This window comes from Melanostigma gelatinosum (genome assembly GCF_949748355.1).
Source record: "Melanostigma gelatinosum genome assembly, chromosome: 6".
Lineage (NCBI taxonomy): Eukaryota > Metazoa > Chordata > Actinopteri > Perciformes > Zoarcidae > Melanostigma > Melanostigma gelatinosum.
In genome coordinates, this window is record NC_136639.1 from 15737036 (window position 1) to 15750786 (window position 13751).

Sequence of the window (13751 nt, forward strand, 5' to 3'; positions counted from 1 at the left end):
AATCGACACATCGATATAAATCGGCATTTTAGAGCAGCGTCACAGTATATGGTATGTATCTTCTGAGGTACAAAGTATTGTGCATTTTTTTTAAACATAATTTATTAACGTTAAAGTCTTGATTACTCTTGCCTGGCCAAAATACACATTTTATCTCCAAGACGCCAGATCCTCAGTGACCAAAATACAGTTTGTCAAGTAATCTTCATTTCATGCATAAACCACCAGCTAGGTTTACCACCCACACTGTGTGCTCAGTCTCAAACACGGCAAGCCCTTTCAAGATGCTTTATTTTACTGTCCCAGTAGATACATGTTTGTCGTGTGTATGGGTTTCAGTTCACAGGCCAGAGAAAGTGGATCCTGTTCAGTAAGTGATAGGGTATTCTTCTTTTGTCTTTCTAGGCTGACAATGTAGGACATAGTTCCTGTATTCTGCGGCGCAGCTCCGTGGAGTCCAACAGAGGGCCCGACTGAGGTTCCTGTAGGTACACCGACAGACTCCTGCAAAACATATACCAGTTAGAAGGAGCATCAACATCACAGCATAGTCAATGTTAAAAGAGACTGATAGCAGCTTCATTTTTGACATTCTTTGAAATATATCCTGTTCTAGTATCTTAAATCAGCACCGTATCAGATTGTATCTAGATCCAAATGGGACAGACTCCAGTTCATATGTGGCATCAGAATGCAATTCAAATGCATTTGGTATAACAACTTGTAATCAAGTCTTAGCCTCCCTGTTCATATTTGGCTTTATCTGTAGAAAGTGTGTCCTTAGCTGAAGAAAGAAAATGCGCATTGGCACACAGCAACCATGACCAAACAGCTTGTGAAAATGAAAGTAATCCCTCTGTGATGCATCAACCTACAGTTAAAGTCTCTAATGTTTTCTTATTAATATATATTTTAGGCAATTTATCAATCTGTACAGTGGGATATGGTGAACAACCACCACAAATCATGCATTTTGGTTGTAAGATTTTAAAGTTGTCTAACTACTAACTAATTGATTAAAACAAAATAACTGTTTTAGTTCTGTTGATGCACATTCATTTGAGCAAAAACATCTTAAGCGTGGTTGGAGATGCATCTGTGTTCACCCCACTCTACACAGTGCCTGGTCACATGGGACTGCCTCAGAGTGTGGTTACAATAAAATCCCACAACCCCACAGTGACTCACACCTATATTTAGAGCTGTACAAGTGTAACCAGGTCCCCAGAGATGCATTTTGTGTGTACAAGTGTGAAGTGTGCACATACTATATGACATACTGCGCACTATAAACCACAATCTGAGCAAAGACAGTGAATATAACAATGACAATGTCTTACTGTACTGAGGATTGTGGGGTGAAGCTCCAGGTCTTTTCCCAACAAGCTACTGCCTCCCGTCTCCTGCCAAGCCTCCACAGCACCTCACCACACCACAGCCCTGCACCTGTACACTCTGAGACAGGACATACAGCATTAATACATGTTCTCACAAAGGGCCGTGCAAACTAAATACAGATTAACGACAGTTCTTGGCTCATACATGTGCAGGACTGTAGGTGTTGTGTGTAAAAACATCAAAGGTAAGATGTAAAGATTGTAGATTAAGTTAACGTCTATCAACCATCTGCTCCTCATAAGAGAACAGAGAAGATTTGTGGAAAATGAGTTTCACTTTCCTTCAGACCCTTCCGCTGTACTGTCATTACCAACACACTTAGAACAGACATTGTACAGACAAACACTGTTCAAATGGTAGTTCATAATTCTCAAGTATAGGCCTAAAGTGCATGTGACTGACCTTAAGTTGCTTCTGCCCTAGTGCATTGACATTAACACTGTTACATTATAGGTTAGGTTAGAGCTGTGGCATTTACCTGGGAATGCCTGCATGCTGAGCTGCAGGTCTCTCAGTGCCTCTCTGTTTTGGTCTATCTGGGTGAAGCTGATGCCTCTACCAGCTAGCGAAAGCCCCTTTAACCTCTGGAGGACACACAGATCTGTTCCCTGCATGCCCGCCATGTCTGCACTGGGGATCTGTGGTTGGCAACCTGTAATTAAACAAACAACATACTAAAATGTAAGAGTAGCTGCAGGGCAGGGATACTGAACTTTTGCAAAATGACAGGAGGCCAGGGGCCAGTTAATAAACACATAGCAGACATTCATTGCTTAGCCCAGACCATAAACAAGCTCTATTAGTCTATTGTGATCCCTTTTTATGCACTCTGGCACCTTATTTACATTAAAAGTTAAAAAGAAATCCCCATTACTTATTAGTTTGTATTCATTGTGACTTAGAAAATGGTCAGCAAGTAGAGTATCACTGCTGCAGGGTGTGTAAAAAAGGAAAAGTTCTCTCCAAAGTATCAAAAAAAGTCAGTAAAGTACTCACCTCTCTTTTTAAAATACACCTTCACCAGCAGGTTGAAACACCTGTAATGCAGAGCACAATCTTATGCGTCTGGCTTTATTTCTGTCATCAGGAATTATTCAGGAATTATAAGCTACTTCATTTGACAGACCTTGTGTAGTGAGTCACAGCTTGTTTCCAGTCCCTCAGGTGAGTGTGGCAGTGACCCTGGAGGAGGTAGGCAGCACCCACCCAGAGCAGCATCCCCACCCTATCTTCACCCTCTGCACACAGAGTCCCGGTCTCAGCCTCACACTTCTCCTCCGGCTCTTCCAGCACCACCTTCCCTGGCAGCAGCTCCAGTGACGTAGTGATGACTTCATCGCACAGCGCCATGCAATCAGCGGGCCGCCGGGCCATGAGCAAGGCGGCGCCGGCCTGCAGGTAAAGCTCAGGCAACTTGGGGAGGGGAGGGCCCTCAGCATGCACCTGAGACAGAGGCGTGGAGCACATGGATGTCAATAAGGTATTCTTCCGTGGGACAAACACATTACGACTTCTCAAAAATGAGCACATAGCAGGCATATATAAAGATATATTAAATTATCCAAAGCTCATTGTTAAATTATGTTGCGTGTCTGTTTTCAGTCTCACTCCATGTTGATCTTCTGAGTGAAGAGCAGCCAGCAGGTCCAAATAACATTCCACACCCTCTGACACCCTGAAAGATAAAGCACCCATTTAACAACTACAATGTGCACTTTGTTTCTATTACTCTCATCTCCGTCTCCGTCTTCTGGGTTTCAGCAGTGGGTGAGGTGCCAGTAACAGACCTTTCTTCTCACCTCTCATGGAGCACACACTTCAGGGCCAGACTGTGAAGAACGGAGAGGGCAGCGGGAACTGAGAGCAGCCTGCTCAGGGATTGGCTGCGCAGCAGTAAGGACGGGGGGAGGAGATGAGCACCAGCCAGAGCAGGCTCTGTGACAGAGGGCAACATTAAAGTCTGTGGGACAACAGAGCACTCACATGAATATGTGTGTCAGTGTCCCCAATAAACGTTTTGGCTCACCTCCTAAGAGCTCGTCCACCACAACAGGCAGAGAATATTTTTAACTATAATGTATCTAATTATACAAGGCAAACATTTAGACACATACAGGCATTCTGCATCTTTTTTTGCTTTCCCTGTATCTACTGATTACTTGTGGTACTCACAGAGTGCAGCAAGCGAAGAGCTTGTATCTCAGCCTGTGTGTTGCCGAGCTGTCGGTAAATAAGCATGCTCTGGTACAGAGCACACACACACCGGGAGTCTGTCTCCAGTGCCATCCTGTAACACTGCAAGGCCATCTGAGGGCGGCTCTGGAGACAAATACAAACACACATTCTCACTCCATGCAAATGCTCAAATCTGTTATGCCAATGAATAATAGAAGTTCATGTTCTGTCTCTGTTCTTTTTGTCTAGACTCTGTCTGCATGTGTACCATATGGGCAAGGCAAGAGCCTGAGAGGAGGTGTGTGTATGCTATTAGAGTTCTGGGAGCAGGCAGGGAGGAAGCGGTCTGCAGACCAGACAGCGCTTCTGAACTCTGGCCCTCACTCAATCTTTCTGCACCTTAATGAAACATACAGAGGACAGCAGAAAAAACAAGATTAATTACTAAATAATACAAACAAAAGGAGTCAGATAAAATGGTGCCTGTGTTGTGTTTGTGTGCCTCATTTCTCTCTTGGTGGCACAAGTGCAAAAAAGTGAATAGAATACAAGGTGAGATATGTATTTAGAATGCACAGAGCAAAAATATATAATACATTAATCAGGTCATAGCAAACTGTATCTTTTCCCTCAATACGTGTTAATGTAAAACATGAATGTTGCTGACCTTGGGCAATGAAAGTACAGATCTGCAACAATTCGATAAGCCTTCTTTGGTCCATCACCAGCAGAGGAATGTCAGAGGACTTTCTCCTTGACGCGCTCTTCTCCTCCTCCCAAACTCCAGTAGAGAGTGTCTCAAACGCAGAGAGCAGCTCATCCTGCATCACAGGAAATAATAGAGTATAGTTTTACAGTATCCCACACATTTCGGGACTGGACACTGTTGCATGCCGGCAAATATATATTTTGCTGGCAGAGACGGGAAAAGAGATATTGGGGGGGAAATTGCATTGCCCTGAAGAAAGTTTGCATTTTGTAATGTATTTCTTCAAACAAACAAAAGCATAACATATTCAATGTATTTGTGGGAATGGAACATAAATGGTAACTGGTAAATAGTACCAACTACACTTGATGGTGTTTGGTATGAGGCATTTGTCTCATAAATACCGATAACAAAGGTCCATGAGATGTAGAGGAAGGTGACATCATGGCCTGAACACTAACATGAGTCGACTAGCTTTTATATTTATACATAGTATACATGGAGCATATTCATATCACATAGCCTTCTCACTTCATCACAAACAAAACATGGTGGAGTTCACTTGGAAGCTGACTGCTAACTGAGATCCTTTGTTGTAGGAGGACTAAGTACAGTGGTTTGGTCCACACCGGACAGATCACAGCCACCTCATCAGCCTAAACAGAAGAAGTTCCTTTAAACCACACCAAATAATTAAGATGGGAACAAACAAGATCTTACTTGAAATCCCTGTATAGTTTTCAGCTGGTAGGTGGCCAGCCATATGGCCCACTGCAGACAGAGAAGGTACAGTACGTGGGGCTTCAAAGCTGTGTTTCCCACTGATTTGAGAGCTGTTCTCCAAAAAGCAGGAGGGTCTGAAGCAGCAGGGTCATCTTCTGTCATCTGTAGAACTGTAGGGGACAAGAGCAAGGATGGTAAAGTCAGAGTTGAGCAACCCTTCAAACTAATATAAAACTGGATCTATGACGTAAGTTCCTGTGTCATCTACATCTATGGTCCTCATCCTACCTCTCGCTGTGGCTCGTGTGAGGAGCAGCTCCGCTTCTGAGAACTGAGACTGAGCAATGGAGCACACACAGGCATTGTACACCACGGTCAGCTCCAACTGTGTGTGATCTGCAATAGGAGGGATACCTGCAGGAGAGAGACATGGGGAAAGGAAAGGAGGGAGATAAATGCTGCATAAAGGTAACAGCTGAGCTCTCCGCCCAAAGTAAGCCTTATCACATGAGTTCCTGAAGACCTCTGAGTGTGGCTACAATCAAATCCCACAACCCCAAAGTGGGTTTCGGGCACATTCACACATGCATGTGAGCATTATGAAGGAGATGGAGCACCTTGGATTTTCCTTAAAAGTTTGTGAAACTCAGAGGAATACCATATCAGACGGCTGTGGTTCTGGTTCTGGTCTCGGGTTAATACATCTCCTCCTTCTAGCTGCTGAAACAATGACGTGAAAGCAAACTTTACTGTAAGTACAAAGAAGAGGTACTCGTACTTTACTTGAGTATGTACTTCATATTGCTACACTATAATTTAGAGGGAGTACTTCGTACTCCATAACATCTATTAGACAACATTTTAAGTTACCTCTCAAAAAATACTGTACATACAAAACATGTGATCAGTATTTAATTAATACATATAGTTAGCATTACCCAACAGTAACGTTATATAAATTAGTTCAAATGAGCTCCTCCTACAACATTATTATACTGCTTTCATGTTAATACATCCGTAATAATAACAATAATGAAATATCATGTGATATTCATCTGTGATGTTATTTGTTCAGCTAAAGTAATAAATACACCAAACATGTGGAAGACAGTCTGTTAATAGAAATTTCCCCCAAAAAGATATATTAGGCAGTAACGTTATGTTACTAGAAACCAGAACGTTACGTGACGTTAGCAAGGATTACACGCTCCTTTTATAATCTGTTATCAAGCATAAACAGATTTATATAACGCTAAATTAACGTTACAGCAGCCTATGTATTAACGTTGTCGAGGCTAACGTTAAAACACGTCCTACCTTCCACTTGTTCACCACCTCGTTGTTCTCCTGGCTCCAGCTGTCTAATACACACAGTGGTTGATGCATTTTATTTGACCTTATATCGCTGTTTTGAGGAAAAAGTTGGTGGTGTTTGGTTTGAACTTTCCCTCGTTGGGTCAAAGGGGAGCTGGCTCACACAGGAAGTAAACATGAGGGAGTTTAGTGCAGTGCACTGGGGCTGTGCTGCCCCCTGTGGAAAAACCAGGGAATTACACCAGCAGTCTGCTAACTGTCCAGCAGGTGGTGCTGTGACAGAGCCAAGTTCACTCGTGTTCAATTTTAGGATTTAGTTTTTACAGCCATCAAACTGTGAAGTGCTTCTGCGGTTTGTGTTTGGTGATTAGCTGTGTAGCCCTTAAAATAAACATACAGACACACTCAAAATTGCACCACGTTAATGTGTTCAGCACAAAGCAAGTGAACACATGCCAAGACCGTAATTGTACTGCAGCTGAGTCATCCCTAAGACTGCCAGGACAGCCATTTTTCTAGTTGTCCCTCCCAAGGTGACTCCCTCTTTTCTCACCCAATGCCAGTCCTCTCCTTTTATCCCTCGATCATCCCTGTTGACTGCAACCTCCATCGTCTGTCTTCCTCACAACCTGCCGGCTCCTCTTTTCTTTCATTGTCTCAAATCACAGAAAGCTCTAAATATACCACTGTGGAAAAACAAGGGAAAAGTCCTGACCACTGCTCCACGATATACTCTCACACACTTGCAGCTACATAGGTATGCACACAAAAGAATATACACAAAACATGTCTTTCATTCGGGCTCTGCACGTCCTTTTTCTCCTGTAGGATGGGTTTCACGTTTTGTGACTTTTTCCTCTGTATCGATCCTGCTATTTTCCATCTCTCTCTGTCTCCCCTCTCTCCATCCATCCCTTCAAGGACAAGGTCATTACATAGCAGGAGCCTCCCACCTCCTTTTCTGCTGTCCCTCTGCCAATGTCATTCACATGGTAAGACGTCCAGCTTTTAATAAAAAAAAGTTGGTAAGAAAAAAACGGTTGTTACTGTGATGAATCCACCCATAGCATTAAAGTGCAGACAACAGCAAAAATCAACAGCTGTAATCAACAGCTCCCCAACAGTGAGGCTTAGCACTGTTTTAAATATGAATATACTGTTGCATACACTCTCACTGGTGATAAAATCCCCAATGTGTCCATGTTTGTGGTATTTCGCAGCAGGTATATATTCTAACACAGAATGATACATTTGTCTTCTTTTATAGACTTCAGCTTACTGTTGGTTCAAATAACAAGGTATTGAGGAACATGAGCTATACTGAAAACAAGGCCCTGATAACATCACAACCGAATTCTACCTACTCTGCTCCATTATATCCTCATTTATTAAACATGAAGCGAGTGGACAGAGGGGATGTGATGCATGTTATTTCTGTCCTGCATGGCTTTCGGCCAGATGTGGTGCAGATGTGGTGCAAAAGACACTGGAACTCGATATGTTTAATAGCAAACTAGCATGTTGCATGCATTTTAAGACATTTCAGAAAAAAAATAATGATGACATGTAATGTGTTTCACCTTTGAAAATAAGATTTAAGCACCTTAAACAGACTCATTGCTGGAGGACAGGCTAAGGGCCTTGAGTGTGACACAGTCCCCTGGGTGTGATTGGGCTGACAACACACGTGTTCGCAGGGATGAAGAATGGCTGATACAGAGAAATGACTGTGTGCTGAACCGTCTTTTCTTCAATATGTGTCTCAGGGGAAGGCCATATTCACCGTTCATGCTCCTTTAAGGATTGCAGAGTAAACTCAATCACCCTGAATTTGAGTAATCAATAGTTGCTGTATGTGCTCCTCAGAACTGGTTCTTGTTTGAGAACAGACATCCCTTTAGATCAGCAGAGGCAGCTCAGTTTGGTTTTGTGTGAGTGGTGTATCACCATCGCTCAACTTTTTATGTCAGTGCCACATGTGTACATCTGGAGATGGTGTACTCTTCCGCAACAAAAAAAGAAGAAAGACATTGAAAGGAACGTTTCAAGTATAACGGGAGAAACACACCTTGTGTGCTTGTGTGTGTGGGTGTGTTTTTGGAGTAAGAGAGGGAGGGGGAGAGTCTGTCAATGGCCCAGCATTTGAGTTGACTCCCCGGGGGGGTTGGCGTGGATCTGCAAACTCACACTGCAGCAGTACAGCCACAGAGAGCATCAGCAGAACACACTGCACACAATCACTTCACACAGACTTTAGCCACAGCATACCCAAAATATAAATATATGTCTTCAAATGTGTAAAATCTTGCAAAAGTAATACTTCATCAAGGCTGTTTATAAAAAGAGCAATAGTCATTGACAGCATCGAATAGGCCTAAAATGACTCATGTCTTGATCATTGAATGAACACGAACTATATGTTTCACGTGTATTTATGCACAAAAATGTCTTAAGTGAAAATCAAACATATAAAACCATTATTTGGCTGTGTTGCTTGATGAAACACACCTTGTTAACACATTCAATAAAAATACAGCTCATCAACAACTACACTGATTAAGGTGAATATATTCCTGCGCAGGCAGATGTCTCTTTAAACAGAGTGTGTCTTGGTGCTGACTAGTGAGTTTTCCCTCCCTCCTATATAAACCCAGCGCTCCCGCTCCTGCTGCAGTCAGTTCTCATCCGGCCCAGCCAACATGAGTTTCACGGTAGACCACCACCTCTTCGGCCCGACCTCGTACCGCAAGGCTCGGCCTGCCTCGGTGTCTTCTAGCGGCTTTCACTCCCAGCGCCGCCGCCTCACGTACAGCCAGCCATCCTCCGTGGACGGCTTGGAGACCTTCAATGGCGACATGACACGGAGGAACGAGAAGGAGATTCTGCAGATTCTGAATGACCGGTTCGCCGGCTACATCGACAAGGTGCGCAACCTGGAGATGCACAACCGCAACTTGGAGGCAGAAGCGGCAGCTCTGCGGCAGAACCAGGCCGGGCGCGCCACGGTCGGGGAGCACTACGAGCGAGAGCTGGGCGACCTGAGGGGTCTCCTGCAGCAGCTGACCGGGGAGAAGTCCCGCGCATCTCTAGAGCACGAGCACCTGGAGGAGGACATCCAGCACCTGCGGGTCAGGCTGGAGGATGAGGCGCGCAACCGGGAAGAGTTGGACGCTGCCGCGCGCGCCATGAAGAAGTATGTTGAGGAGTGCCGGCTGGCGCGGATGGAGCTGGACAAGAAGCTTCGTGCCCTGGAGGAAGAAGACGTTTTCCTGAAGAAGAACCACGAGGAAGAAGTGGCCGAGCTCCTCGAGCAGATTCACGGCGCGCAGGTGAGCTTCGACATGCGAGACACTCACAAGGCGGACGTCACCGGCGCACTGCGAGAGATCCGCGCGCAGCTGGACGGTCACGCATCCAAGAGCTCAACGCACGCGGAGGAATGGTTCAAAGGTGAGTTGGGTCAAAAAAGTAAAAGTTAAAACTAAAAACTAAAAAATCGAAACTTTATTTTGTGTGCAGTATAGTGTTGGTTCTCTGTCCGTGGTGCTGAAGTCTATCCCTGTGATTTACATGCCACTTCTGAATTAGCCTGTCGCCTAATTGTAGCCCTATTGTAATGCATAATGTGATTTAAGAAGAATGAGCAGTAGCTTGCAGTATTGTGCTCATATCAGGGTTACAAGCGTCACTTACTTTTTGATGAGACCATCAACACTGAAGCTCTTGCTATGCTGACTTCTAAATCTTTGCAGATTAACAGATGTGGTAACTTTAACTAAACTGAGGACATTTCTTCACCGATTACAGGCAAATTAAGTAAGTCCAGGCAGATATCATGACTATAAAATGCAGAGCGATCAAACGGCTATGTCAATAATTTAGCCAGTGCACCTTTCTGCGGGTGCATCGCTGCCGCAGAATAATATTTTGTACTTAAGGCAAGCACTGCAGAAGAGAGATGGCACACAGAGAGGAGCCTATGATTAATTCGCACTCCCGCTGTGGGTTACAGTTGGTGTGTTCTTGCTCCCGCCCCATGTGCTGTGTGTCTCTTACCCTGAACCTCTACAAATAGAAAAGTGGTTCCAAGGTCACTGTTTGTGGTAGGCGGACAAGACAGATAATGCTTCACCACTCTAACAGTCCTCTGTTTCTGATGTGGCAATTGGATGTGATAGATAGATGATGGATGGAGCCCTGTGAGAATCCTCTTTACGATTATACTGACATTTGTGGTGCTGCACAAATACACAGTCAACAACTTTAAAGGCCAACAAGGGTTTTATCTGAGCTGCGTGTCACAGAACTTAATGAACCCTTGCTGCACATGCTGACTTGATAACCAGCGAAAGGTGCAAAGTGAATGACCTTCCCTGTGTGATGTCCAGCTGACTGCAGCAGTGTGGCTCATTCATGCTTGGAGGAGGAAAGGTGCTGAGTCAGAGTACTGACTGACAGATGGACACTGCCAAGGTTACTCAGGCTCCCAGAAGAGACTCTCTGGGGACAAATGTCAAATGTACGAATGCTTATGGAATGAATAAGAATGCAGAAGTTTGCTGTAAAGCAAGTCACGTCAAACTGTCTTTGGACATTAGCTAGTCAATGGTATGAGACAGCAAATGTGATTTCTAAATACATTCTTTCGTGTGCAATATCGGCAGTGCGCATGGAGCATCTGTCTGAAGCTGCTCGGTCCAACCAAGGTGCAATTCGTGGAAGCCAGGAGGAGATCGTAGACTACCGCCGTCAGCTCCAGAGCCGCACGATTGAGCTGGAGACTCTTCGGGGAACCAAGGAGTCGCTGGAGAGGCAGCGTATGGAAAGTGAAGACAGACACCACGATGACCTCAACTCCCTACAGGCAAGAAATCAACACAAACATCTCACTTATCCCACACAGGGAAACACCACATTCATTTCACTTCCTTTCATACCGTCTGTATGACATTTGACCTGGACGGCTATGTTTTTTTTCTTTTTGCAGGAGACCATCAACCAGCTGGACAATGAGCTGAAAACCACCAAATGGGAGATGGCCAGCCGGCTGAAAGACTATCAGGAGCTGCTGAATGTGAAGATGGCTTTAGATATTGAGATTGCTGCTTATAGGTTAGTCAGGGTTTACACATAATTCAAATAATTATTTGGCTTCTTAGTGACACAAGTTATTGACATTTTCGCTGACTGTGTGTCTTTGTTTTTGAAACAGGAAGTTACTGGAGGGAGAGGAGAATCGCTTCGTGTCAGGAGGAGGTCCGTACTCTTACCTGGAGAGCAGAATCTCTTCCCACTTGAAAGTGAAAAGTGAGGAGATCTCAGATACAGTCATAGTGGAGGAACAGACAGATGAGACCCAGGTTACAGAGGTGACAGAGGAGGCAGATGAAGAGGAGGAAGAGAAAGAAGAAGGCGAGGAAACCAAAGAAGAGGAGGAAGGAGACGATAAGGAGGAGGAAGGAGAGGGAGAAGTAGAGAAGGAGGAAGAAAAGGGAGAGAAGGATGAGGAGAAGGGTGAGGAAGAGGAGGCAGGTGAGGAAGAGGATAAGTCTGAATCTCCAGAAAAGGCTGCATCCCCTCCGCCTAAATCTCCTGCTGTCAAATCACCCGTGTCTAAATCTCCACCAAAATCACCAGAATCTAAATCACCAGAATCTAAATCCCCGATGCCCAAATCCCCGGCCAAGTCGCCTGCAGTCAAATCCCCAGCAGGAGATGAGTCAAAGTCACCTGTGTCAAAATCCGCACCCAGCAAATCCCCTGAATCTAAATCTCCTCGTCCCAAAAGCCCTGAACCAGAGTCTCCAGAGAAAGAGAAGGCCAAGCCTGCCGCTGCCAAAGACGCACCTAAAGAGGAGAAAAAAGAGGAGAAGCCTCAGCCTGTCAAAGAAGAGAAGAAGGAGAAAGAACAACCTGTGACGGAGGAGAAAAAGAAGGAGGAGCCCAAGGAGAAAGAGCCAGAGAAGGCGGACAAAACCGATACAAAGAAAGAGAGCAAGGAAGATGAAGCGCCAAAGGTGGATGACGCTTCGAAGCCGGATGCTCCCAGCAAGCCCTCAGAGGACAAACCTGCCCCCAAGTCTGAGCCTAAAGAGAGTGCTCCCCCCGCCAAGGAGGAGAAACCCTCTGCTCCTAAATCAGAGAAGGCCGAGCCGGAGCCAAAGCCTACCCCTAAGGCAGAGCCCGGGAAAACAGAGGGCAAGAAGGAGGAGAAGAAGCCAGAGGAGAAGTCTGCACCTAAAGCCGAACCCGAGAAAACTGAGAGCAAGAAAGATGAGAAGAAGCCAGAGGCAAAAAAGGAGACCAGTAAAGAAGAGAGTAAGGAGGTGAAGGACGGAGGGAAAGACGGAGGGAAGGCGGAGAAATCTTCTGGCACGGAGACGAAGGAGAGCAAGGAGGAGAAGGCCAAGAAGTGAGACCGATAAGCTGTGATGGAGGAGAGGAGGAGATGCCAAAGTACTCTTTGGAGGAGGGGAGGTTAAAGAGCATGTGGAAGGGGCTGGATGTAGCCAGCTGCTCAGACGGGCGCTTTAATGTCCAAAGCAAAGCAGGTGATGGTATGTAAGCAATAGTGATTTCTGTAGCAAATAACCCCGTGCTCCCTAAGTATGGCCATTACACACCCCTGATGCTTCTGGTGTATGACTGTAGTGAATGCAGAATGCTCTCAACTCTTTATCTGAATGTGACAACTGCCCTTGATTAATGACAAGTGCATTTAAAATGAATCCCGCTGACGGGGACCGCTACACACGCCTTTTAAGGGTTAGAGATGTCAAAATAATGTAAAGCTAAAGATTGTGACAGACATTGACTATAAAAATGTATATTTAAGGAGATACAAATGACTATATTATATTTACAGATACATCAGTAAGAAAGACTTGAATTTTGCTTGTTGTGCACCTTAATGCAGCTTCTCCTGACAGGTGAAGTCTCACTCTTCTGGTCTGCAATGTTAGGACAATGATGAGTATGTGTTACATATTTACTGCTGAGAATATGCAATATGAAACATAAATAAAGAATGATAAATCATAAATGATAAATCTTTTGGGAGAATCTGTTTACTTCTGCAAAAAAAAAAACTACAATAGCACATTGACCTCAAGGGAGGATTTACGAAGGAGAAGTGTCAAGAGTAACCGTAGAAGGTGCGAGGCTTGGAACTGCACTGCATTGCGGCTGAGGAGAGGGAGAGCTGTACCCCCCCCCCCCCCCCCCCACACACACACAGCAGCCACTGCACCCTTCCTCACGTCCCACAGACCACGCTCATGTATAAATCTGGAGCAGTGCTGCTTACTTGTACAGAACAGGCTCAGTCTTTGCTTTTTATTTCCAGCTATGCCCTCACAGCAAAAGAGGAAAGTTCACACCCTGAAGCAGTGATTTGTAATTTCCAACACCATCGAGTATCCTGAGAAGGCAT

The 13751-nt window shown here is 44.9% G+C and overlaps 2 protein-coding genes across 4 annotated transcripts; one reads left to right on the forward strand and one right to left on the reverse strand.

Annotated features, from left to right (window-relative positions):
* Window positions 1-256: 256 nt before the first annotated feature.
* Window positions 257-6453, reverse strand: fancg (FA complementation group G). 3 transcript variants are annotated; one of them, XM_079271058.1, is made up of 14 exons: window positions 6323-6453; window positions 5623-5725; window positions 5294-5419; window positions 5003-5175; window positions 4241-4394; window positions 3842-3972; window positions 3571-3717; window positions 3198-3358; window positions 3007-3073; window positions 2525-2841; window positions 2395-2435; window positions 1877-2050; window positions 1341-1455; window positions 257-504 (listed from the first exon to the last, which is right to left on the reverse strand). In XM_079271058.1, exons 1-14 carry the CDS (start codon window positions 6389-6391, stop codon window positions 402-404), a joined length of 1881 nt encoding a protein of 626 aa, XP_079127184.1. In that variant the 5' UTR covers window positions 6392-6453; the 3' UTR covers window positions 257-401. The 3 variants fall into 3 exon arrangements, 2 of the variants coding, with proteins under 2 accessions (XP_079127184.1, XP_079127185.1); XM_079271059.1 differs by having other exon boundaries at window positions 5623-5722; window positions 6323-6400; XR_013772100.1 differs by lacking the exons at window positions 257-504; window positions 2395-2435 and having other exon boundaries at window positions 1360-1455; window positions 1877-2036.
* Window positions 6454-9016: 2563 nt separating this feature from the next.
* LOC306778305 (neurofilament medium polypeptide-like) lies at window positions 9017-13312 on the forward strand. Its single transcript, XM_079269770.1, has 4 exons — window positions 9017-9769; window positions 10984-11183; window positions 11307-11431; window positions 11532-13312. The coding sequence occupies exons 1-4, from the start codon at window positions 9019-9021 to the stop codon at window positions 12733-12735; spliced, it is 2280 nt and encodes a 759-aa protein (XP_079125896.1). The 5' UTR covers window positions 9017-9018; the 3' UTR covers window positions 12736-13312.
* Window positions 13313-13751: the final 439 nt, after the last annotated feature.